Source organism: Musca autumnalis, unplaced genomic scaffold (assembly GCF_047663935.1).
Source record: "Musca autumnalis isolate F117 unplaced genomic scaffold, ASM4766393v1 scaffold_4, whole genome shotgun sequence".
Lineage (NCBI taxonomy): Eukaryota > Metazoa > Arthropoda > Insecta > Diptera > Muscidae > Musca > Musca autumnalis.
This window is the reverse complement of record NW_027411977.1, coordinates 71691311-71718474: the sequence shown is the minus strand read 5'-3', so window position 1 is coordinate 71718474 and position 27164 is coordinate 71691311. Positions and strand designations below refer to the sequence as shown.

The following is a 27164-nucleotide window of genomic DNA, read 5'->3' as shown; positions in this document are numbered from 1 at the left end:
CGCCAAGCGGCCCGTATTTATACGCTTTTTTAGCGGCTTCATCATCGCTGATTCTTATGATATGGCCTAGCCAACGCAATCGTTGCATCTCGATACGCTTAACTATATTGATGTCTTGATTCATGCGACGTCGATATTCACCGTCAACCCAGATTGGTCCGTAGATGTTTCGAATAATTTTTCTCTCAAACACACCAAGCACTACCATGTCTGCTTGCGCAAGTACCCAGGCTTCGGAACCATACATCAGTACGGGCAGTATCAGTGTTTTGTAGAGCGTTGTTTTCGTTTGACGAGATGAGACTGCTTACTTATGCCAAAAAAGCATCTGTTGGCCAATATAATTCTTCTCTTTATTTCACAACTGATGTTGTTTCTTGTGTTTACGGCGGTGCCGAGGTAGACGAAGTCTTTTACTACCTCAAAATTATAGGAACCAACTCAATGGACGCATTGCGCGTCGACACCATCAACTTGGTCTTCTCACCGTTTACCGCCAGACCCACTTTAGCAGATTCTCCTTCGACCTTCATTACTTCTTTTACTGATCGTCCCATGATGTCTATATCATCAGCATAAGCAAGTAACCTGTGGCTATTGGTGTATATTGTGCCATTTCTCTTAACGTTTGCCTCTCGTATGACCTTTTCCAGCAGTATGTTGAAGAGATCACACGAAAGGCTGTCTCCTTGTCTGAAACCGTTTTTGGTACAAAAACTCTTCCTCTAACTGAGGATCTCGTGTCAGTTAAAGTCATTTTACAAAGCCGGATGAGCTTCAGACATGGCTTGGAATACCTTTGAAAGCAGCGGGCTGTCGAAGGCTGCTTTATAATCGACCAAAAGGTGGTAGGTGTCGCTCTGCATCTCTCGGGTCTTCTCCAGGATTTGCCGCAGGGTAAATATCTGGTCAATGGTGGACTTGCCAGGTATAAAGCCGCATTGATATGGGCCAATTATCTTGTTGACCATAGGCTTAAGTCGTTCGCACAATATCCCTGACACGATCTTGTAGGCAATAGTGAGTAGTCCTATGCCCCTATAGTTAGAGCATACGGGGCACAGGATACTCAGGTTCCAATCGTCGGGTACTCGTTCTTCCTGCCAGATGGTGCTAACTGGCTGATGAATACACCTTATCAGCGTGTCGTCTCCGGTTTTAAACAGCTCGGCTGGTAGGCTATCGGCTCCTGCTGCCTTATTATTCTTCAGCCGGTTTATTGCTGTCTTTACCTCATCTTGGCGGGGCAGTATACATTCAATACCATCTTCTGGGATTGGGTCTGTGGTGTCTTCGTCGTCTTCGCTGCTATTGGATACCAACAGTTTTGAAAAATGTTCTTTCCATATCCTGAGCACACTATATGTATCAGTTACCAAATTACCTTGCTGGTCTCTACAGGAGAATGTGTCTGTACCAAAGCCATTAGTTTGATACTTGACTCTTTGGTAGAATTTTCAGACTTCATCAGCCAAGTTCACCCATATACGTTAACGGGACTACAACAACAACATATGTTCTCATTTTTTCCTATACATCTCGATTTTTTTCACACTCTCGCTTTTCCATCTCTCTTTTTTCCTGCGGAAAAAACGTTTCTCCTCTCTCCTTTTCTCCCAATATCTCTCTCGTGCGCTACGAGTTGCTACGGATTGTAAAGTAGCCCTATATGCCGCATTCTTCTGTTCGGTAGCAGGACGAAACTCCTGATCATACCATGGATTCCTTGGTGGAGGTCTCTGGTATCCAAGTATGGATTTTGCGGCTGTTTGCATGGAGTGGGCAATATTTTGCCATTGTGTTGTTATGTTATCGGAACAAGGAGTGCTCTCATTAAGCAATTGGGCTAGTTGAGTGGAATATGCTGTGGCTATCTACTGTGATTGCAGCTTACCGATGTCTAACTTTCGTGATGTGTTTGTTCGTACTTTGTTTGCTACGTTTAATCTGGTACGTACCTTTGCTGCAACAAGGTAGTGGTCCGAGTCTATGTTTGCACCTCGGAACGATCGTCTATCCAACACGCTTGATGCATGTCTTCCATCTACATTCCATCACAAGGTGATCAATTTGATTTATTGTTCTTTGATCTGGCGCCTGGCCTTATGAATATCGAGATGCTTAAATCTGGTACTGCTAACTACCATGTTTCTGGCAGCTGCAAAGTCTATCAGCCTCATACCATTGTCAGATGTTTCACTGTGGAGACAGAATTTCCCGACTGTTGGGCCAAAGATATTCTCCTTTCCAATTCTGGCAATAAAATCGCCTAGTATAATTTTAATGTCATGGGCAGGGCAACGGTCACAAGTTTCTTTTAAGCGCTCGTAAAAAATATCTTTGGTCTGTTCGTCCTTGTCTTCAGTGGGAGCATGAGCGCAAATAAGATGTTGAAGAATTCTGCCTTTATTCGAATTATAGCAAGTTTTTCATTCACTGATGTGAAGCTGAAGACCAGGTGTTTTAACCTCCGACCAACTACAAATCCGCAACCAATAGCAGCTATAATACAGTGCGTCACCTTTAGGTGTTGTTGTGACGCCACTCCCATCCTATAGTATTTCCTGTATGGCAGTAATGTCGGCCTTGTAATTATACCTTCAGCATTTATGCTAACACTTTCATATGGGCAAAATGTGCCTCATCGAAATAATGGTTTTAGACCCCAAGTATGTTTGGACGAAATGTGTTTCAGACAATTTGGAGTCGATTGAGCAAGTTCCGTCCGTCTGGCTGGCTGGAGCGCAAGATAACTATCGAACGGATAAACGGATGCGGTTCAAATTTTGGGTTTCGTAATATTTTACCCAAACTTAGTTTAAGTTCGAAGATGGGCTATATCGGTCCAACCCTTCCGGTACCTCCCCGACCCCCCATAGTGAAATGTGCACCAGACCTCCCACACAAAATTTCGGAAAAGTTCAGTTTAGGGCCATCTCTTGAATTGTTTTGATTTTTGTTTTAGCAACTTGTATTTACTGCCCCCCATACGACAGTACAAGTTTTATCAGGGGCAAGTCCATACTTCCTGAGAAAATAGCCTGAAAGTTGAAAAAAAAAACCCTATGACACGGTGTGAGGTGGTTGGAGCGCAAGATAACTCTCGAACGGATCTGCCGATTCGGTCCAAAATTTGGCCTTACTAATATTTTGTCCAAACATAGTTTAAGTTTGAAGATAAGCCATATCGGTCCACTCCTTCAGGTACCTCCCCCACAAAAGTTCAAAAATGTTCGGAAAATTTGTTCGTACGGTAACTCTTGAAGGGATTGGCCGAATTGGTCTATACTTTACACATCCTAATATATCTACCAGACATAGATCAGGTTCAAATATGGACTATATTTGTCCACTCCATCCGGTAACTCCCACACAAAATTTCGGATAAGTTCACTTTAAGACCTGATATCGAATCACTTTGATTTTTGTTGAAGCAACTTGCATTCGCTGCCTCAATTACGATGGTAAATTTTTTTCAGGGGTAAGTCCACACTTCTTGAGCAAAGATCCCAAAGGGTGTAAAAACCCCCTATGGGACCATATGTAGTGGCTGCAGATCCACTTCCATAACGGTCAATGTCGATCCATTCCTTTTAGTATCTCCTACGCAAAACTTTTGATCTCGAATCCTAATGAACATTTTTGTCAGTTCAAATTCTCAACATTTTTAAAAGCCTCTAAATACATACATTTTTGGAAAAAAAATTGTTTCAATATATACAGGCTGAGGGTATATCTCTGTCGACAAAGCCGACTGATACTTTTTTGCTTGTTATGTTATGTCTTGGTGTGTTGCGGTCAATCACGTACCGAATATAGCATTCATTTAAATGTAAAACATGAATGGCATGTTCCATTAAGACGATTCGAATTCAAATTCGTTCAAAATACTATCAAACTTCTATGTTTTTTTTTTTTACTTTCAATGAATCAAATGTTTTCAACAATAACAGGAGTTGGGTAGTAATTCGAACGAATTTGAATTTGAATCATTCACATACAACATTTACAAATTTTAACAGAATCACTATTTACAAAATCATATTTTCCAAATTTTCACAATAATGTTATAAAAAAAGTCTTTAAAAACAAAAAGAAAACCAAAAGAAATTCACATACCCTCACAATATTTGCAACATTTTGCTGGCGGTTCATCAGAATCGGCAATGACCGGCATGGTCCTCCCCCGCGAAGGCCCACACAGAGCAGCAAAGGCCAAATATTTTGCTTAGAATGTGAAACACATTTAGAGAACACAAAAACAACAACAACAACACTTGAAGTAATTAATGAAAGAAAAAAACTAAAGGAACACTAACGGCAAATTCTCTAAGGCACTGCACTGCACAAAAAGACACTTTATTTAGGAAACAATTTTTGCACACAATAAACCAGGGTTTGGTTTCGAATCTCAGCCACAACACTTTTACACATTTGCCCACTTTAATTCTGTTGTTCTAAAATTTTCTATTAATTTTTTCCTAAATATTTTTTTCTAATCTTTTTTAATATTTGGAATGTTTTAATTAAAAAATATATGGCGTTTTTGGCTTTTTCATTATTTTTCTTTTTTATTTTTTAACTCAAAATATTATTTAATATTTTTTGGTTTTGAAAGAAATTACACATTTCTTAGAACTTTATTATTATTTTTTTTTTTTTAATTTTCCTTGGTGAGGAGGAGGTTGTTTAAATATTTTCTTAATTTTTATGGGAATTTTTCACATGGTATGTTTTGATTTAAGCGATATGCAGCACGTTTTGACACGTGAATTAAAGAATTGTATTGCGAAAATTTATTGAATATAATTTCTATATTTATATTTTCTTGAGGGCTATCTTTTGCAACATTTCGTTTTTTTTTGCGAAATTTTCAATATCTTCAATATGATAGATGCATAAATTTCTATTTTTTTTTTTTTTTGCGAAATTTTCAATAACTTCAATATGATAGATGCATAAATTTCCACCAGTATTCGTAACAAATAATTCAATTGAATTTCTTTTCTTTCAAATCGATTAAAAATTTTGGTTTATTTGTTTTTCATTTTTTTTTTAATTTTTTGAGGGGTATGCGCGTTTTCGATACGAATTTTCAATACGTTTTAACGTGAAACCTCCGCAGAGACCACTGACATGATTTGGATCTTTTGTTTCAAAACAATTTTCCCACAAAATCCTCTCGCACTCTCTTTCTCTACTGAACGAAAGAAACATTTAAGATAGACGGCCGGTCGGTCACACACTCACTGGTGGCTCCATACTCGCTAGCCCATCGCCCCACACTCATTGGGAAAATGTCGAGCAACACATACCGTGTACACTCACGATCGCCAAGAGAAATTTCCTTTCGTTTTCCTTTTCGCGTAGAACATCTTATTAAGGGAAATTAATGCTCACAAGCAGTGCAATGTTGGCTAGCAGGAAAACCCCCCCAAAAGAGATTTTTCTGAGAAGAATTTTCATTATTGAAGAATCTTTAGTTTGTTTCGCATTTTCTTTTACTGTGTCTTCTGTTTTTGTGAATGAATTTTGTTCAAGGAGTTTCTCTTAAGTTTTCATTTTTCGATCAACTAAAAGAGTGTACGATGTGTTCGCTTTTCGAAAAAGATTTTTTAAGTATTTTTGTTTCGAAGAAAAATATTTTTCGTTCTAAAAAGTGAAAAAAAAGAAAATTTGTTTCGTTAAATGGCACAAACAAAACTGCACATTCACATTAACACTTGACGAATCGTAAACAAGTAGTTGTTGTCTTGTCGAAAAAAAGCAAATCCATTGGAATATACATATGTATGTTGCTATATATTTATGTGTAAGGTGTGTGACAATTTGAAAAATAGCGTTGCATTGTTTGAAGGAGAAAAGACAATTAAGAAAAATTTAAATATTGGATGCTTAGAACGAGAGAAATTTTGAGTCGGTTCAGAATATTTTGACATCTATATTAATAAAAGAGTAAAGCGATTGACCCACTGACTGACTTTATGATTCATCAACGCCCAGACGAAACGGCTGAAGCTAGAATCTTGAAATTTTGGGTAAGGGTCAGGGTCAGTCTTGGTCCGAAGGTGTCAGATAAGGCTGGGTTTTTGGAAATTCGTACGGGAACGGTACGAACGGAAATGTACTAAAAGGTACTAAATATGGTACCGTTTTTATTTGGCGAACCGGTAGAGCTAGAACTTTGAAATTTGGAATGAGGGCCACTGATGCAGTGTATGTATGATAGATGTACCATCGGGTTTTTAGAAATTCGAACTAAAAGTGTGCGAAAAGTACTAAAATGTACTAAATTTGGTTCCATTTTTTGGTTCCATGTGAACGGATAGAGGTAAAAGCTTGAAATTTGAAATGAGAATTAAGGTTGGGATGTAGGTTTAATATAAGGCGGTGATTTTGTAAATGTATACAATTTGGATGAACGGATAGAGCTGGAATCCTGAAATTTTTTATTAAGATGGAGTGTAGGATTGAGATATAGAGGCAGTTTGGAAATTCATTCCTATGTGTACGAAAAGTACTAAATGGTACTAAATTTGGTAAAATTTGGATTTGGTTGAATGGATAGAGCTGGAATCCTGAGATTTGGAATTAAGATTACTGTTGGATTGTATGTTTGAATTAGTTTTGGAAATTCTTACTTATGGGTACGAAAAGTACCAAATGGTACTAAATTTAGTACAATTTGTATTTCGGTTAACGGATACAGCTTGAATCCTGAAATTTGGAATTAAAATTACTGTTGGAATTTAGGATTAATGTAGTTTTGGAAATTCGTGCTTATGGGTACACAAAATAAGAAGTACTAAATTTGATACAATTTGTAGTTTGGTGAACCGATAGAGCTTGAATCCTGAAATTAAAATTACTGTTGGATTGTAGGTTTGAGGTAGTTTTGGAAATTCGTACTTATGGGTACGAAATGTACCAAATGGTACTAAATTTGGTACAATTTGGGTGAATGGATGAAGCTGGAATCTTGCGATTTGGAATTAAGATTACTGTTGGAGTGTAGGGTTGAGTTATGGGGGTAGTTTTGAAAATTCTAACATATGGGGTACGAAAAGTATTAAACAGTACTAAATTTTATACAATTCAGATTTAGGTGATCGGATAGAGCTGGAATTCTGAAGTTTGGAAGTAATAGTACTGTTGGCTTGTAGGTTTTAGGTAGTTTTGGAAATTCGTTTTTATGGATACGAAAAGTACAAAATGATACTATGATGATGATTGGTGCAATTTTTATTTGGGTGAAGTGGTAGAGCTGGAATTTGAGATTGAGATTACTGTTGAAGTGTAAGTTTTAGATATCGAGGTATTTTTGGAAATTCGCACATATGGGTACTAAGAGTACAAAATGGTACAAAATTTGGGACAACTTGGATGAATGGATGGAGCTAAAATCCTGGAATTAGGAATTTAGGTTACTGTTGGAGTAACGGATTGAGACTTGGAAGTAGTTTTGGAAATTCTTACTTATGAGTACTAAATGGTACTAAATTTTGTAAAATTTGAATAGAACTAGAATTTTGAAATTTGGAATTAAGGTTGTTGTTGAAGTTTGGGGTTGAAATATGGAGGTAATTTTGGAAATTCGTACTTATGTGTACGGATAGTACTTAAGGGTACTAAATTTGGTATTGGTGGTAAAGAACTACATGACTTGGGTCTAGGGATAGATTTAGAATTCGGAAGTTTGGAACTGGGGTCAGTGTTGCTGTGTAGGGAAGGGCTTGGTAAATGGCACTCCCAATACAAAAGGTGTACGGATAGAGTATAAATTCTGAATTTTGGTATTAGGGGCAGTGTTGGTGTGTGCGGTTGAAATGTGGGGGCTGGTTTTGGAAATTGGTACTATAAGAGTACGAAAAGTACTAAATTTAGGATTGGAAAAATAGTTTAGTTTTATATAAAGGAACATAATTGGAATTTAAAATCTGGGGTCAGAATTGAGATATAGAGGCGGTTGTTGGATTAATTGTGGGACAAATAAAAAGGGGATCTGTTTGCTTCCTCTTTTCTATAAATTACAATTTTCGCTAACGAAGTAGCGGGCACATGCTAGTTTATCAATAAAACAATTCAAATTTAAGGGGTTACCTCTACGTATCACTTCCAAAAAATCGAAAAAAAAATGTTCAATGTACAGGTAGTATAGAGTTCAAAGTAAAGAACCCGTTGTGTTTTGTATGTAGAAGGAGCTACTTAAAATGTATTTTTCTCGAAATTGCATTTTTGAAGTCTTTGCCAACGATAGCTCGAAAACGATTTTTGTTCAAATGGAAATGTTGACTTTAAAAGTTCAAAAAAATTCTAATCTAGATTTCTTAAAATTCTGTTTCGCTTAAAGACAAGATTACTAGGTTCTTAAAACGCCTAAAAAAATAAACGTAGATCGGCAAATTGGTTTTCGAGCTATCGTTGGCACCGAAAAAGGCTTTAAAAGAAAGGGTACTCGTAGGGTTACCACAAAAATATGCAATATTTTTGAACAACAAAAATTCCAAAAGGAGTATAAAATATAATCTTTGAGATGAGTGAAATGACTACTTTAAAATATTGGTAGCAGTTTCTTTGTAAAAAGAAAATCACTAAAAATGGGTTGTTTTGATCTGCACAACTAAGGATAATCCTTTAACAGTATCCGTCCACGTCTTCATATATCCCCCATTGAACGGTATCTCCCGATTTTCGGTATTTTAGAAGTTGTTGTTTAGTGTACGTTGGGGTATAAAACTTTCCACCTAAAATTCATATAACCCCCATAGAACGGTAGCTCCCGATTCTCGGTATTCTGAGAGTTGTAGTCTCATTATTCCACTGAAATGACTGAAATTTGGTATTTAGTCTTCGCTGGGGGTATAAAAGTTTCCACCTAAAATTTGTCGGTATAGGTCCACGTCTTCATATAATAACACCCGGTGTAGGTTCACGTCTTCACATAGCCCCCACACAACGGTACCTCCGTATTTCAGGTATTTTGAAGGTTGTAGCCTCAGAAATGGCTGAAATTTAGTATTAAGTCTTCCTTGGGGTTATAAAACTTTCCACCTGCAATTTCTCGGTATAGGTGCACGTCTTCATAGGGGCCCCCATAGAGCGGCACTTCCGGATTTCTGGTATTTTGAAGGTTGTAGCCTCAATATCCCACCGAAATGGCTGAAATTTGGTATTAAGTCTTCCTTGGGGGTATAAAACTTTCCACCTGAAATTTCTGGGTATAGGTTCACGTCTTCATATAGCCCCCATAGAAAAATTTAAACAGAAGAAGTAAAAAAGCGTTAAGTTCGGCCGGGCCGAACTTTTCATACCCTCCACCATAAAATATTCTGAACTAAAGGGGAATAATAAGTACTCATTCCTGTCCACAACTTTATGTGGGTACCTAAAAAAATGTCAGATAATGTACCTAAAAACTTTTGTGGGGGTGGTCGGATACGGCTCATCTTCGAACTTACACGAAGATGAGTCAAAATATTACGAAGGGCAAATAGGTTACAGCCACTACTCATGGTGCCATAGGGTATTTTTTAGGTTACCCGAAGGAGTGGTCTAAATCAACTCCAAATTGTCTGAAACGGATTTCGTCCAAACATACATGGGGTCTAAAATCATTATTTCGATGAGGCACAATTTTGGTGTTTAGACTAAAGTCTGAGGGTATAAAAAATAACATAACACTCCCGACGACTGCTAATGAGCCGACAGCATCCGATTACCCAGAGCCGAGGAACACACCGCACGATTGCCAACGAGCCGACAGCATCCAATTACTTCATCCGAACACCAACAACTCGATTAACCGACGAGCCGACAGCATCCGATTGCCACAAAGCCGAGCAACGCAACCGACGACTGCCGAGCCGGCATTAACCCGAATAGGACTGAGCGAAGCCACACACCCGATTACCTCCGTGCCGATTATATCAACCACCCAATCACCATCACCAACTTGATCACCCAGAGCCAACAGCTGACACCCAATTGCCACTGAAACGCTCATATTAACCCGATCACCGCCCGAGGCTAATCCCTGACTAACACGGGTCAAGCCAACAAACACTACCACTAACTACCTAACTTCAAATACATTTCAATCCCACTGCAACGGGTTCTTTCGTACCGGATTGACCCGGAACTATAAAACATCATCGTTCCGGCCAGCGGCTGCCACCTCAGTGTACGTATTTGTTTCGTTTTTCTGTGTTGGGAGCAGCATATCCCGGACCAGGACCAATATATTTTGCTCGGTTTGTCACATCCGCATCTTCACCCACATTCAGCTTTCGGTGAGATGCAATAGATGTCAGGAGTGGTAACATACAAACATAATCAATCCCACGGCAGCGGGTTCTTTCGTACCGGATTGACCCGGAACAACATAAAACCGATGTTCCGGCCAGCGGCTGCCACCACAGTGTGTACATGTTTGTATTTGTTTCGTTTTTCTGTATTGGGAGCAGCATATCCCGGAATGCCTGCTCCGAATTCTATTGGTCCGAGCCGGGACGGAGGAAAACCCAGGACCAATATATCTGTGCTCAGTTTGTCACATCCGCATCTTCACCCTCATCCAACCTTCGGTGAGATGCATCTAAGGGGTTGCTCTGGACTCGTCCACGTGAGGGACTACGACAGGGACTATGTTGCTGCATGCTGCGTGAACGCAGTCCCCAGTGAGTCGTCGTCTGATTACGAAACTCCCCCGCAGTCCCCTCGACAACAACCGCACACGCAGCCTTTAACACAAGCCGTTGTTGTCCCAATCCCCGAAAATGCAGCCTTTTTGTCAATTGAATTGCAATGGACTCCGAGGTAAGATCGAGGAGATAGTAGATTTTATGAGTCGGAAGAACATCAAGGTCGCGGCGGTGCAGGAAACCAAGCTGAACAACAACCACAGCTTAGAGCATTGTGATGGTTACAATGTTCTGAGGAAAGATCGCACCAGAAGTGGAGGTGGGGGATTAGCTTTCCTATTGCACCAGTCTGTCCAATACAGACCTATCTCGCTTGAGCCTGTCTCTAATGACCCGTACATGGAATGTATGGGGGTAGCAGTCAGGTGTGGAGCTGCCGAGATAGAGTTGCTGAATGTATACATCCCGCCGAGAAATAGCTGTATCCCTGATTATAGGCCTGACATTAGCCCGCTCTTGAAAGGTCATAATCGTCTGGTCCTGGGAGATTTTAATGCGCATCATGAGATGTGGCATTCGGCCCTCGGAAACGACCAGAGAGGTACAGCGTTGGCTGAGCAGATTGATAGCTCTACGTTTTGCACGGTCAATGAGGACGCCCCTACCAGAATTAGAGGAGAGTGTCACAGTTCGCCTGACTTAACCATCGTGTCACCTGGTCTGACAAATGACGTTACCTGGCAACCCGTCATTTCCCTTGGATCAGATCATCTCCCCATAATTGTCTCCATTAGCAGACCACCCGACTTCATCACCTCTGAGCGCCGCACGTTCGTCAATAATAAAAAAGCTGATTGGCCGAGTTTCAGAGAGTTCACCAATCACCGCCTTCAGATAACTGCCCAATCCTTCTGATGTTCGGGTAGCGGAAATGACGTTCCGAGCCATCATCACTGCTGCAGCCGCTCGACATATTCCTGCTGGTCGAATACCCGAAGTAAGACCAAACTTCCCAGCAGAGGCGACGGGATTAGCAAATGAGCGTGATGAGCTTCGCCGAACCAACCCCAATGACCCCAGAGTCAGGGAGCTGACACTGGAAGTTAACAGGCTGGTCGGCGAGCATAAGCGGAACAAGTGGTTAAATCATCTGAAGAGTTGCAACATTGGAACCGGTATAGGTGAATTGTGGGCAACGGTTAAGTCACTCTCGTACCCTGGAAGAAGGGAAGATAGGATCTCAGTCACGTTTGGCGACGTTACGTTGAATGACACGACGAGATGCGCAAGTTATTTCAATCGACAGTTTGTCGAGCACTCCGAGAATGACAGGGCGAAGAGAAAAGTATTACGTCGCATCAGATCTCTTCCTGCCGAGGAGGAACCACTACAGTTTTCAATGGATGATGTTGCCAATGCCATCAGGAACGCTAAATCGTCCAAAGCGTTGGGCCCTGATGGAATCTCCATGGTAATGCTGAAGCAGCTAGATGAGCCGGGAGTGAAGTATCTCACTAAAGTTCTCAAGTTTTCGCTATCCACCCTCATTGTTCCCGAAGTGTGGAAAATGGCCAGGGTGATCCCACTACGGAAGCCCGGCAATGATGCCAGCAAAAGTGAATCGTACATGCCGATTTAGCTTTTGTCGCCCGTACAAAGACCCTTGAGGCATTAGTCCTTCCCAGTATCAGAAATAGCTATCAAGTTGCCGATCATCAGCATGGATTCCGTAAGCAGCACAGCACGACAACTGCGCTGCACGCCATCTTCACATATATTTGTCGAGGACTCAACCAGAGACGGATAGAACAGTGATGGTGGCGCTTGACTTATCAAAAGCCTTTGATACAGTCAGGCACTCCACGCTGTTTGAGGACATCGAGCAGCCAAGCCCCCGGGCAAGCCTGAAAAGTTGGATAGTCAATTATATGTGTGGACGCCAGTCGTACGTGGAATTCAGAAACTAGAAGTCCAAACCCCGTAGAGTGAAACAGGGAGTTCCCCAAGGTGGGGTGATATCTCCGGAACTGTTTAACCTCTACCTCTCCTGTATTCCGCCCCCTCCAGACGGCATTCAGATCGTAACGTATGCGGATGATTGCACGATCCTGGCGTCAGGTACCTACCCCGATGACATCTGTGAGAGATTGAACTCCTATTTTTTCACGCCAGGAATATGCAGATATCCGCCACTAAATCGACGGCCACTCTGTTCACCATATGGACGGCGCAGTATAGAAGAGAGTTGAATATCAGGGTCGATGGTAGCAGAATTCCGACCAGAAACTGCCCCAAAATTCTTCCGGTCACATTCGACACCACTCGCATGCCACAGCTAGCTATCTGCGATAAACTGAAATGTAGGAACAAGATCCTCAAGTCCCTAGCCGGCAGCACTTGGGGTGCAGATATAGAAACCTTGTTGACCACGTATTAAGCGATAGGTCGGTCTGTGGTAAGCTATGCGGCGCCAGTTTGGTCCCCGAATTTATGTGACACGCAGTGGGATAAGATTCAAATTTGTCAGAACGCCGCCCTGAGAACAGCAACAGGGTGCCTCCTCAAATCTACAGTGGACCATCTACATGAGGAGGCAAAGATTCTTCCAGTATGGCAACATAATGAGATGCTATCGTTGCAGTACTTGCTCGTGTGTTACCGTGAGAGCCATCCCAATCACCATCTGCTGGCCACAGATACATCCAGGCATATTAAGAAGGATATTCCTGCTCTAGAGACGGAGGTCCAACAATATAGGAGAGAACCTCTAGATCAACAGGCATATCAGGCAGGTTTGAACAGCATTCACACGGACACAGTTGCCAAGGCCATAAACAATTATTGTGTGAATGCAGTCATCGGAGTACATCCCCCCATCTATCGCAGCTGAAGAGCGTCATCTGCCACGACAAACCAGAGTAGTTTTGGCTCAATTACGCCCGGGAGATTGCAGTCGCCTAAATTCCTATTAGGCGGGAATTGATCGCTCCGTGCAAGACATCTGCCCAGTATGCGGCATGGGCCCGCACGAAACTAAGCATCTTTTCAACTGTCCCGTCAAACCTACTCATCTAACTCCAGTGGATCTTTGGTTACATCCCATCGAAGTAGCCACTTTACTGGAACTGGAGATAGACCCAGGGCTAGATTGAACAGGAGAACGAAGATACAAACATAATAATAAAACACTGTTACAACAACAACAACTACACCTAACTACAAATACATTTAAGCGTCATATGTACTAAATTCTATCAATAAAGCAGAGAAGTACAATCCATCGTTTTCCTTACATAAGGTTTGTGGGTTCTTAAGTCGACCCCGGCAGCTGCTGAGCTAACCTCAGTCTTTGATAAAACCACTCTTATAAAATGTTGATATTCTGTCCGCATACCTACTGAATGCAAGGCGGATGTGCTTACCACTGCACCATAGTATAAACACGCAACGCGTGAGCATACTGGGACCAATGGTAGGTTAAGGTTGAAAAAAACTTGCAGCGTATGTCACTGAATTGTTTTTGCTTTTGTTTTTTTGTCGTTTGCAAAGCCTTTTCAGTTATCACGTCCGCGTGCCGTTTAAAATATAGTCTAGTCTGTAATCCAGAACAACTCCCAAATATTTAAGACTTTTGTTAAAAGATACACCATAACCATCCACCAAACGTTTCGGGTTAGTGCAATTTTATTTTAATTCTCACAAATCGTATTTGGAAATAAAAGTATAAATAAAGACATTGATATCAATGATAATGCTTACCATCATTAACCTGACAATTAAAAACAATTACCTGAAACGAAAATAAAATATTTATATATAAATATGTATTTTAAATCTATAAATTATTTTCTAAACCATTTCTCATATATATTTTTTTTATAGTTCTATAAAAATGCGATGCTGTTGTATGTACATATATAAATAAATAAAAGTGTAACCTGCAGTAATCGGCGGCATGAACCTTTGTCTGAATAAAAATAGATGTGTCTATTTTCAAATTTAACTAGAAAATGGGCCACCTGCATAGGTGCGCTGCTGTCAACTACAGACGACAATAACAAAATCGATAGAGAACCAAAATAAATACCCCGTGAACTGTAGATAAGAAAAGACGGGGCGGACGGGCACGGTGACGGGGTGGGTGGATGTAGAATTCTTGAAATACTTGAAATCATCGAAAACAAAGAGGACAATGTGAGGGAAAATTGTTTGCAATCTGTTGCCGTTGTTGTTGATCTAAGTTATTGACGTTAGAGAATGCTCGTAGTGTCATTCAGTAAAATTAATAAATGAAAATTTTACTTCCAAGACTATTCCACAGCCAAACATTTTCTTTTAATTTATCCAAACCCACCTGAAGAATGGGTCACTGCAACAGAAAAGACATTGCTTGGAAATAGTTTTTTTTTCTCTTTTTTATTTCTAATTGTTGGTGAATTTTATTTTAAAATAAATTTTCAACTAAAAATAGGCCAGTTGACTCACAATGTAGTCGTCAACATTACCACCGTTCCTCCCTCTGCCATCCATATTGTCTTCGTGGTTGACTATCACAGTAGATAAAATGTTTCCCCAAAAAAATGTTTTTCTCTTTTGTGGCTTTTAAAACAATTTCCTAATTGCAAATGGCAAAGCAAACACAAAACGTCAAAGTCTACCAGGAATTTTGTTCGGTTTCTTTCGTATAGTTTTTTTAATCAAATTCAGCAAAAAACAAACGAAACGCTTCTTTGTGGATTTGCCTTTAAATGGGTTTCTGGTTATTTTATTACCAAAGTTAGCGTAAAATTAAATGTTTAAATTTTTGTTTGCAAATGCAGTGGGCACAGTGATTACAAGGGCGGAATTTTTTATGACTGTAAACAGTTTGTAACGACAAGTTTCCTCTGGTTGGTGGGATAGGCTTGCGATATTGGTTTCCTTACAGAAAATTTATATTGAAATGACTGAGAGTGAAATATAAGGTTGAATATAGGATTGAATAATAACTTAAAGTGCCACACTGTCTTGGGCTACTTATACTAGTTGCGTTGTGTTCGGGTACGGCTGGTTCGTCGTGTATGTAAGCTGCTTCCGTGCTGCGTCAGTGTGAATGACGTCGGTTCTCGGGAATATATGAATGACGGTACTGGTGTTTACTTACTCGGTACTAACTCGAGTAAAGGTCCACGACGACTCTTGAGATCAGCTAGACTGAGATCAACTAGACTGCATCAACGACAGCTTTGGAACGAAATATTGGTCACTTTCACCTTATGTTCTCGCCCACGACGGCTTTGAAACGAAATATCAACCAGTTTATTATTGCGTTCTGGCCTATGACGGCTCTTGAACGAAATATCGTTCCCTTTTCTGCTTAATCTGGCTCTGGTACGATACCCATGTTTAGGAATGTACTTGCATCAATAGGTTGTAACGACGGACCTATTAGTGTAGATAGTTGATTCGATTTTCAGAGCAGTTAAAATCAATGTGTATGCGGGCCTGTATCGCATACTGGGCCTATGTTTTGCACGGTATCATAAATCCTTACCCTTTAAGAATTGTGGCGGCAAAACCATAAGCTTGTGGATATAAGGAATCTCTCTATCTCTTGTAACTGGACATATCTCCTTACAAAACGCATTCCATTGTGTTGAATATATTTCCATCGCATTTACCTACATTTCAACTTGTTACAGATAGCTGTGGCATGCGAAAAACGGCTGTCGAATGTGATCTCTAGAATCATGGGGAAGTTTGCCATCGGAATTCTGCTGCCATCAACCATGCCATTCAACTCAGAACTCACCTCTTCCGTTCATGTGGTGAACAGAATGTCTATATATTTTGTGGTGGATATATTTCCATATATTCTGTGGTGGTCTGTGAAACCCCCTTTCCATAAGAAAGTGTCTGTGGAAGAAAGGGTCTATCGAAGCACCCTTTCAATAAGAAATGGTCCTTCGAAGCACCCCTTAAATAAGAAATGGTCCTTCGAAGCACCCTTTCAATAATAAATGATCCTTCGAAGCACCCTTTATATAAGAAGAGACGCATCAAAGCACCCTTTTTATAAGAAAGGTTCTATCGAAGCACCCTTTTTATAAGAAACGGTCTATCGAAGCACCATTTCAATAAGAAAGGGTCTATCGAAGCACCCTTTCAGTAAGAAAGGGTCTATCCAAGAAACCTTTCACTAACAAAGGGTCTATCGAAACACCCTTTCATTAAGAGAGTGTCTATCGATGCACTCTTTCTATAAGAAAGGTTCTATCGACGCACTCTTTTTATAAGAAAGGGTCTATCCAAGCACTCTTTATATAAGAAAGGGTCTATCCAAGCACTCTTTCATTGATAAAGGGTCTATCAAAGTACCCTTTCAATAAGAAGGGTCTATCGAAGTACCCTTTCAATATGAAAGGGCCTATCGAAGCACCCTTTCTATAAGATAGGAAAGGGTCTACCGAAGTACCCTTTCTTTGGGAAAGGGTCTATCGAAGTACCCTTTCTTTGAGAAAGGGTCTATCGAAGTACCCTTTCTTTGAGAAAGGGTCTATCGAAGCACACTTTCAATAAGAAAGGGTCGATCGAAGCACCCTTTAAATAAGAAAGGGTTTATCGAAGCACCCTTTAAATAAGAAAGGGTGTATCGAAGCAAACTTTCAATAATAAAGGGTGTATCGAAGCACCCTTTCAATAAGAAAGGGTCTAACGAAGCACCCTTTCAATAAGAAAGGGTCTAACGAAGCACCCTTTCAATAAGAAAGGGTCTATCTAAGCACTCCCCCTTTGAGAAAGGGTCTATCGAAGCACTCTTTCTTTGATAAAGGGTCTATCGGAGCACCCTTTCTTTGAGAAAGTGCCTATCGGAGCACCCTTTCTTTGAGAAAGGGTCTATCGGAGCACTTTCTCTGAGAAAGTGTCTACCCGAGCACCCTTTCTTTGAGAAAGGGTCGATCGGAACACCCTTTCTTTGAGAAAGGGTCGATCGGAACACCCTTTCTTCGAGAAAGGGTCTATCGGAGCACCATTTCATTGAGAAAGGGTCTATCGGAACACCCTTTCTTTGAGAAAGGGTCTATCGGAGCACCCTTCTTTCAGAAAGGGTCTATCGGAGCACCCTTCTTTGAGAAAGGGTCTATCGGAGCACCCTTTATTTAAGAAAGGGTTTATCGGAGCACCCTTTCTTTAAGAAAGGGTTTATCGGAGCACCCTTTCTTTAAGAAAGGGTCTATCGGAGCACCCTTCCTTTAAGAAAGGGTCTATCGGAGCACCCTTTCTTTGAGAAAGGGTCTATCGGAGCACCTGTTCTTTGAGAAAGCGTCTACCGGAGCACCCTTTCTTTCAGAAAGGGTCTACCGGAGCACCCTTTCTTTGAGAAAGGGTCTATCGGAGCATCATCTTTTTGAGAAAGGGTCTATCGATGCACCCTTTCAGTAAGAGAGTGCCTATCGATGCACTCTTTCAATAAGAAAGGGTCTGTCGAAGCACCCTCTCTTTGAGAAAGGGTCTATCGAAGTACCCTTTCTTTGAGAAATGGTCGATCGAAGTACCCTTTAAATAAGAAAGGGTGTATCGAAGCAAACTTTAAATAATAAAGGGTGTATCGAAGCACCCTTTCAATAAGAAAGGGTCTATCTAAGCACTCCCTCTTTGAGAAAGGGTCTATCGAAGCACTCTTTCTTCAAGAAAGGGTCTATCGAAGCACGCTTTCTATAATAAGGGGTTTATCTAAGCACCATTTCTTTCAGAAAGGGTCTATCAGAGCACACTTTCTTTGAGAAAGTGTCTATCGCAGCACCCTTTCTTTGAGAAAGGGTCTATCGGAGCACCTGTTCTTTGAGAAAGCGTCTATCGGAGCACCCTTTCTTTCAGAAAGGGTCTACCGAAGCACTCTTTGTTCAAGAAAGGGTCTATCGAAGCACCCTTTCTATAATAAGGGGTTTATCTAAGCACCATTTCTTTCAGAAAGGGTCTATCGGAGCACACTTTCTTTGAGAAAGTGTCTATCGGAGCACCCTTTCTTTGAGAAAGGGTCTATCGGAGCACCTGTTCTTTGAGAAAGCGTCTATCGGAGCACCCTTTCTTTCAGAAAGGGTCTACCGAAGCACCCTTTCTTTGAGAAAGGGTCTATCGGAGCACCCTTTCTTTGAGAAAGTGCCTATCGGAGCACCCTTTCTTTGAGAAAGGGTCTATCGGAGCACTTTCTCTGAGAAAGTGTCTACCCGAGCACCCTTTCTTTGAGAAAGGGTCGATCGGAACACCCTTTCTTCGAGAAAGGGTCTATCGGAGCACCATTTCTTTGAGAAAGGGTCTATCGCAACACCCTTTCTTTGAGAAAGGGTCTATCGGAGCACCCTTCTTTCAGAAAGGGTCTATCGGAGCACCCTTCTTTGAGAAAGGGTTTATCGGAGCACCCTTTCTTTAAGAAAGGGTCTATCGGAGCACCCTTTCTTTAAGAAAGGGTCTATCGGAGCACCCTTTCTTTGAGAAAGGGTCTATCGGAGCACCTGTTCTTTGAGAAAGCGTCTATCGGAGCACCCTTTCTTTCAGAAAGGGTCTACCGAAGCACCCTTTCTTTGAGAAAGGGTCTATCGAAGCACCCTTTTTTTGAGAAAGGGTCTATCGATGCACCCTTTCAGCAAGAGAGTGCCTATCGATGCACTCTTTCAATAAGAAAGGGTCTGTCGAAGCACCCTCTCTTTGGGAAAGGGTCTATCGAAGTACCCTTTCTTTGAGAAAGGGTCGATAGAAGTACCCTTTCTTTGAGAAAGGGTCGATCGAAGTACCCTTTCTTTGAGAAAGGGTCTATCGCAGCACAATTTCTTTGAGAAAGGGTCTATCGAAGCACCCTTTCTTTGAGAAGGGGTCTATCGAAGCACCCTTTCTTTGAGAAAGGGTCCATCGAAGCAACCTTTCCTTGAGAAAGGGTCTATCGAAGCACCCTTTCTTTGAGAAAGGGCCCATCGAAGTACCCTTTCTTTGAGAAAAAGCCTATCGGAGCATTCTTTCTTCGAGAAAGCGTCTATCGAAGCACCCTTCTATAAGAAAATGTCTATCGAAGCATCCTTTCTATAAGAAAGGGTGTATCGAAGCAACATTTCAATAAGAAAGGGTCTATCGAAGCACCCTTTGATTAAGAAAGTGTCTATCGAAGCACCCCTTCATTAAGAAAGTGTCTATCGAAGCAGCTTTCCTATAAGAAAGGGTCTATCGAAGCAGCCTTGGTTAAGAAAGTGTCTATCGAGGCACCCTTTCTATAAGAAAGGGTCTATTGAAGCACCGTTTCTATAAGAAAAGGTCTATCGACGCACCCTTTCTATAAGAAAAGGTCTATCGACGCACCCATTCTATAAGAAAAGGTCTATAGAAGCACCCTTTCTATAAGAAATGGCCTTTCGGAGCACCCTTTCTATAACAAAGGGTCTATCGAAGCACCCTTTCTATAAAAAAGGGTCTATTGAAGCACCCTTTCTATAACAAAGTGTTTAGCGAAGCACCCCCTTTCTGTAAGAAAGTGTTTAGCGAAGCACCCTTACTATAATATATGGTCATTTTAAAATAAATTGTCGTTAGAAATCCCCTTTCTACAAGAAAGGATCTATCGAAGCAGGCTTTCTATACGAAATGGTGTTTGGTTAAAATATTTGAAAATTCGATAACCACTGTACAAATATATACTATTTGAATTCGGAAGCCGGCGCATAACAACAACACGAACAACAATAATTACAACAAACGATCACAGCAACAGTCAGTGGTGGAATCCCACACACAGCAGAGATGCTGATGATGATTAAGTGCAAAAGACGTCAATCGGAAGACCGCGACACATAAAACAGGCAAGAAATCTATTCACAACAGTTGTCAGTTTTCGTTGTTGTTGTTGATGTTGATGTTGTTGCTGTTGTAAATGTTCATTTCTATGAATGGCCATTTTTTGTTTTTCAGAAATGTATTTTTATAAATTGGGAGGCCTACATATATTTGTGGCTGTGGCCAAAGATAAACTAGTTAATGATGAACTATTAAAATGAACTTTTTTTCATGCCATTTCTAGACCATGAATAACCCAGTCATCCAACCACCCAGCGAAACAACATTCGTCACTTATTGCAGTCGGTTGATCCTTAATCATTGATTTTATTTTAGAAACAGATTGCATCATTAACGCGGAGAACGGCTGCAGTGATTAGCAGAGATTGATCGATGATGCGACGACGAACGACGTTGGAGGAAAGCGTCAATACAACGAAATGCGCAATAAACAAAAACTTATCTTTAAAAATGAATTTATCAACTGAAGTGAACAACAAAAATTCAAAATCAAATAAAAAAAGTAATTCTTCAAAGGAAAGCTAATTTTCATTTTTCATTTGAAAAAAAAATAATATTTTGGCGACAATAGCATCGCTTAAAACCATAAATAAAGGTGCATGACCTACCACTTTCTGTGAGAATGACTGTTTTAGAGAGACCTTGGACGTTGTGTTTGGCGCGAGCAATTTTTTTTATGGAGGAATCCCATAAATTGGAATGTGAGGGAATAATTCGACCATAAGCATGATACTTCGACGTATGCGAGGCACGAGAAGAATGTAGAGCAGCTACACAAAGGTATTCATATCTAGTAGTAGGTACACATACATTAATGCTGTTATTGTGCATATATATATATAACAAGGAAAAAATTTCCAGGAAACGGATCTAATACCAATTTATATGGAGGCATATAAATTAAATCAAATATTTTTATATATAAAAAAGTAAAATAAAATCAGACGGCTTTGCCGACATCTTAACATCCTCAGCCTATGACTGCTGAGAAATGGTATTTTCGTATGCCACAAAAGACGTTTAGGAAGTTTCCAGCTTAAATTATTAGGCGCTTGTGGGGTAGGTATTTTTGCTCCGACAGACCCAATGAAAACAGTCTTCTGCGAAAAATGGTTTCTGTTATCACACATATTTGAGTAAGTAAACATTATTTTTTGTCATATTCTCTTGAATTTGCATTTTTTCTATGCACTCTGTACACACTTAGACACATACGAGTATTTAAAAAAGATGTATACATTCGGCACGTTTTTAGCCCACAGATAGAACTCATCCACGCAACAACAACAAGTTAATTAGAAGTGGGGTGCAATGCAAAAAAAAATAAAATATTTGTGGCCAATTAAATATAGAATCCATGAAAATTGGCTAATGACTGACAACACATCGTCGGTGTCATGCTTAAGTATTCCATACGCCATTTGCCCGTTTTGAGATAATCGCATTTTAATGTTTTGCTTCACAACTGCTTAGAGCTGATTAAAGAAAATATTTATATTTTTGACTAGAAATATTATTAATAGTATATAGAACATATTTGCAAAAATATGGAGGAATATGCATTGGAATATAAAAGTTATAGCGATTTAAAAAAAAAAGAGTTTTTGTCGATTTGTTCCATATCCACACTTATGACACAAATGTGAAATATTGTAAATCACCTGGAACAAATTGACAAAATAATTTCCCATCTTTGCCTCAATAAATTAAATACTTCTAAATCGAAAATTAAAGTTCTGATGTTTGAAATGTGTTTTTAACCTTGCAGGTTTTTAAAATATTAATTTAATAACTGACAAAAGTTAAAGCTTTCGTGTAGATGCGTGGATATCTCGGAAACTAGAGCAGATAGGAGAAAGCCGACTAAAAATTCAGAAAGAGCATACCCGAAAACCCTAGAAACCACCCGTATCTCAAAAAGTCAAAAATGGCGTATGGAACACTTAAGCATGACACCGACGACATGACATTCGCATTAGAAATTCCTAAGACATAAATCAATTATAGCAGGGTAAAAGCCTGCCTAAAAGCAATTTATTAACCTAATAGAAACATCAAGCAAAAGCTGCGTAGAGTATTCACTGCGAACCCTCAGTACTAGACAAATGTGACACCAATCCTTAATTTTTGGGAAAGAGTTCAATATGCGATAAATCCTAATGACCTTCTGCGGGTCATCTACACCAAAAATACACTTCCTTATACACCATCTTGTCCAGTACAGAGTCGTATGGCTTGAACTTGTACTGCCGAGGTAGAGTTGCTTGATGTGTACATTAGGGTTATGAATTTTTTACATTTTTTCTCAAAAATAATTTCCTACAGTGAGAATGAATGAACTTTTGCATATTAATGCCTTAAATAACATTCATTCCATTTTATTATAAAAAAATTTGAAAAAAAAATTGAAAAAATTCTATGAAATGAAACAAAATTCTTAAAAACTTATTTCCTGTTACACGAATGAATGTCCTTTTGCCTATTAATGACCAAAATAACTTTTATTCCATTTAAATTTTAAACAAGGTCCCGCACAAACCATTTTTATTTTTTATGATATATGAAATAAAATATGATATATAATATAAAATGATATATACGTTATAATATCGACGCCTCCAAACAATAGTATGCTAAGTCGACTTAGCATGTTTTCAAGTTCTTTACATTTTTATATTTAACATCCTTAACTTAAATTCTGTCAAATTTTGGTAATGATCGGACAATCCGAACAGAAGTTATAAACAAATATTTACTTAGCATAGTACTGAAGGTCAAAGAAATTTTCAAACTTTTAGAGCTTGTCCTGCAAAACTCGCTTTTCAGAATTAGCAAACTATTATTTGGAGGTGTCGAACGTCCTTTAACTTAGATTCTGTCTAATTTTGGTAATGATCGGTCAATCCGAACAGAAGTTATAAACAAATATTGACTTAGCATAGTACTGAAGTTAAAAAAAAAATCCAAACTTTTAGAGCTTCTCCTGCAAAACTCACTTTTTAGACTTAGCATACTATTATTTGGAGGTGTCGATATGATGATAAAATTAGTGAGAAACAAACGGTTATGTCATTTGGCTTATGTTGTATGCCCCCATACCTTGTTTTCAGTGAAATATCTGCTTATAATGACTTCAAAAATCGTCAAAAGTTCTTAAAAATACAAACTTTAAAAGCTTTTTGTGCGCAAGCTTTTTTATCGAATCACTTTATAATTAAGATTTTATACAATCTTAGGTAAAATCTCATTAAAAATATCCTACAGGGATACGAGGTTATAAAAAATTCATAATAAACAAGTAGGAAAAGCGTTAAGTTCGGTCAGGCCGAACTTTTTATACCCTCCACCACAAATTTCAGCCATTTCGGTGGATTAATGTGGCCACAACCTTCAAAATACCGAAAATCGGAAGGTACCATTCTATGGGGGCTATATGATGGCGTGGACCTATACCTACAAATTTCTGGGGGAAACTTTTATACCCCCAACGAAGACTTAATACCAAATTTCAGCCATCTCGGTTCGATTATGAGGCCAAAACCTTCAAAATACCGAAAATCGGGGGATATCGTCCTATGGGGGCTATATCAAAACGTGGACCTATATAAACACTTTATGGTAGAAATGTTTCTTAGCCTCTGGAAACACAAAATACAAAGTTACAACCGATTCTGTTGTCAAATGGGACTAATACATTCATATATACATACATTAAAATGACGCGTACTTTATATGGGGCGTTATATGGGGGCTATACCAAAACGTGGACCTATATAAACCAGCTTTGGTAGGAATGTTTTTCGGCCTCTGGAGACACAAAATACCAAATTACAACCAATTCGGTGGTAAAATGGGACAAATATTTTAAAAATTCCTTAAAACGACGACGCGTCACGCATCATTTTGTATGGGGGCTATACGAAAGCGTGGACCTACATAGCCCGCTTTCAATACCAAAAGTCCAACGTACATATAATAGATTTTCCCAAAATTTCATTTTAATATGTCAATCCGTTCGGACGCTAGAGTGATTTCCACAGACGGACAGACAGACAGACGGACGGACGGAGGGTATAAAAATTCATATGCCCGATAGAAGTTCGCCTTTAGAGGGTAATAGCCGCCCGGTACTAGGGAAATTTAATGAACATCATGAGCTTTGGCATTCCGTCCGGCAGATTTGGGTAGCATTCACACTGATGTAGTCGCGCAGGCAGTACAGAGATACAGTGTGAATGCAGTACTTGTGGACCACTCCATCCATCGTGGTTTTAGCCCAATTAAAATCCGGACGCTGCAGCCGCCTCAATTCATATTGGACCCGAATAGATGGCACGTTACCCAACACTTGTGGTCTTCTATATACACAGAAGACCTTCTTGAGGTCTTCTACACAGACTGAAGATCTTCTTGAGGTCTTCTAACACAAATTACATTTTTAAGGTCTTCTATACACCCGGAAGACCTTTTTGAGGTGTTCTATGCACACAGAAGTCTTCCATACACACAGAAGGCCTTTCTAAGGTGTTCCATACACAAAGAGAACCTTTCTGAGGACTTCCATACACACAGAATACCTTCTTGGGGTCTTCTATAAACACGTAAGACTTTCTTGAGGTCTTCTATACACACTTTGACTTTGCTGTATACTTGGGCAATCTAGTTCCCAGAGCGGATCGCTCTTTCTAGTTCCTTTTCCTAAAAGGAACTAGTTCCTTAATATAGTTCCAAATAGTTCCGAGAACGATATAGTTCAATGAATCTTTCTCTTTCACAGTTCTCTTTGTTTCTTTCGTTCCAAATAGTTCCGTGAAATGTAAACAAACCTGACAAACAATTTGAAAGGAGCCGAAAGGTAGTCCATATTTACATTAGGCAATTTTCCTTGCGACAATTGTCAGTTCGTCGGTGAGAGAGGGTGTTGAGAGGCAAAGGGTTACCATATGCCTCACCTCTCTCACCATCAAACTGACAATTGCCGCAAGGAAAATTGCCTAATGTAAATATGGACGTAAGAAATGAATTATTGAATTATTTTTTTATTTCTGGTTTAATTTGACTTATAGGTAGCAAATAATATGGATGAAAAATTAAAAAGGGATGCACGAACTGCTGGCGAAAGTAAATGACGTGTTCATTAAGTTCAACACTGCGCATATGAGCTTGTGTATAATTTCGGATCTCTTTACTTCCGTAAATGCATTATCCCGAAAGTGTTGTTAATCAGCGAAGGAATTGGTTTATCAGATGTTGGATCCGTCATTGCAATCTTTTGGTTGTTTTTATGGCAACCACTAAAGTTGTAAATGTTGAGCTGAGTTCCAGTTTAAAGCCTGGTCCTGGATTATTTTAAGATTAATTTTAAGATTAATGTTAAGATTAATGTTACAGTCGATAGACCTTGGGACCCTGATTACAACGATATACATTTTGTGTCGCGGATGTCCCTAGTTCACGAGTTGTGGGCCTTCAACATTCCATATTGCAATTTCAAAAACTTTACTTTTAAAAAGAAATGTGTCCGTAGGTGAAAGTTTTAAAATCCCGATCAAGGACCGTCTACGTGCGAATACTTATATTTATTAGTGTTGGGCAATCTCGTTCATTGAGCGGATCGATCTTTTTCATTCCGTTCAACAAAAAGATCCGCGTCGTTTACTTCGTTCGTTGGCTCTTTTTCGTTCAACAATACATTTGACTTTATTATTTTCTTTTGAAGTCGTTCGTTCTCTGCTGCATATGACTCTGTCGTTCTTTTCACCGAATCGTTTTTTTGAAAATGTTCGTTCACGAATGACACATTGTGTGCTAATGGGGGTGGTTTTGTTTCTGAACGTAGTGGTGGTGGTTTTGACATGAAAGAACCAGATGAACGAATGATGCAAAAGAAAGATATGACCGAGATGTGCTACTGAACGAGGTGAGTTACTGAGCGAGAGTAGCTTTCTGAATCATTGTTTGTTTTGTGTGGAAATTTGTGCTGTTTGCGCTAACGCAGCGTTTGTTTAGAGTTTGACTGCAAAACCAATGCTGCTAATTTTGTAAGCAGCAATGACTCGTCCATCGGGGATCTAAATGAACGATATAAAAGAATGGGCTGGATACGGATCCCCCAAAGTATGTTTGGACGAAATGTGTTTTGGACAATTTGGAGTCGATTGAGCAATGTCCGTCCGTCTGTCCGTCTGTCTGGCTGGCTGGTGCGCACGATAACTCTCGAACGGATGAACCGATTTGGTCCAAAATTTGGCTTTCGTAATATTTTGTCCAAACTTAGTTTAAGTTCGAAGATGGGCTATATCGGTCCACTCCCTCCGGTACCTCCCCCACAAAAGTTCGAAAATGTTCGGAAAATTTGTGTGCACGATAACTCTTGAAGGAAGTAACCGATTTGACCCATACTTTGCACATCGTGAAATTTCTACTATACTTAGATGAGGTTCCAAAATGAACTCAATCGGTCCACTCCTTCGGGTACCTCCCACACAAAATTTCGGATAAGTTCAGATTAGGGCCTGCTCTCAAATCGCTTTGATTTTTGTTGCAACAACTTGTATTCATTGCCCCCCATACGACGGTACAAGTTTCATCAGGGGCAAGTCAATACTTCCTGAGAAAATAGCCTGAAAGATGCAAAAAGCCCCTATAATACCGTGTGTAGTTGATGGAGCGCACGATAACCCTCGAACGGATCAACCGATTCGA

The 27164-nt window shown here is 39.8% G+C and overlaps 1 protein-coding gene across 3 annotated transcripts in view; it reads right to left on the bottom strand.

Moving 5' to 3' along the window:
- Mrtf (Myocardin-related transcription factor) overlaps positions 1-27164 on the bottom strand; it is a 347118-nt gene that overhangs the window by 284243 nt on the left and 35711 nt on the right. Inside the window, exon 1 of one of the 3 annotated variants that reach the window (XM_073984935.1) lies at positions 4120-9404. The exons of the other annotated variants lie outside the window; for them this stretch is intronic. Within the exon in view, the coding sequence (XP_073841036.1) occupies positions 4120-4177 (58 nt within the window). The 5' untranslated portion in view covers positions 4178-9404. Of the gene's footprint in view, positions 1-4119; positions 9405-27164 lie in introns of those variants that run through there. 3 annotated transcript variants of the gene reach the window in all.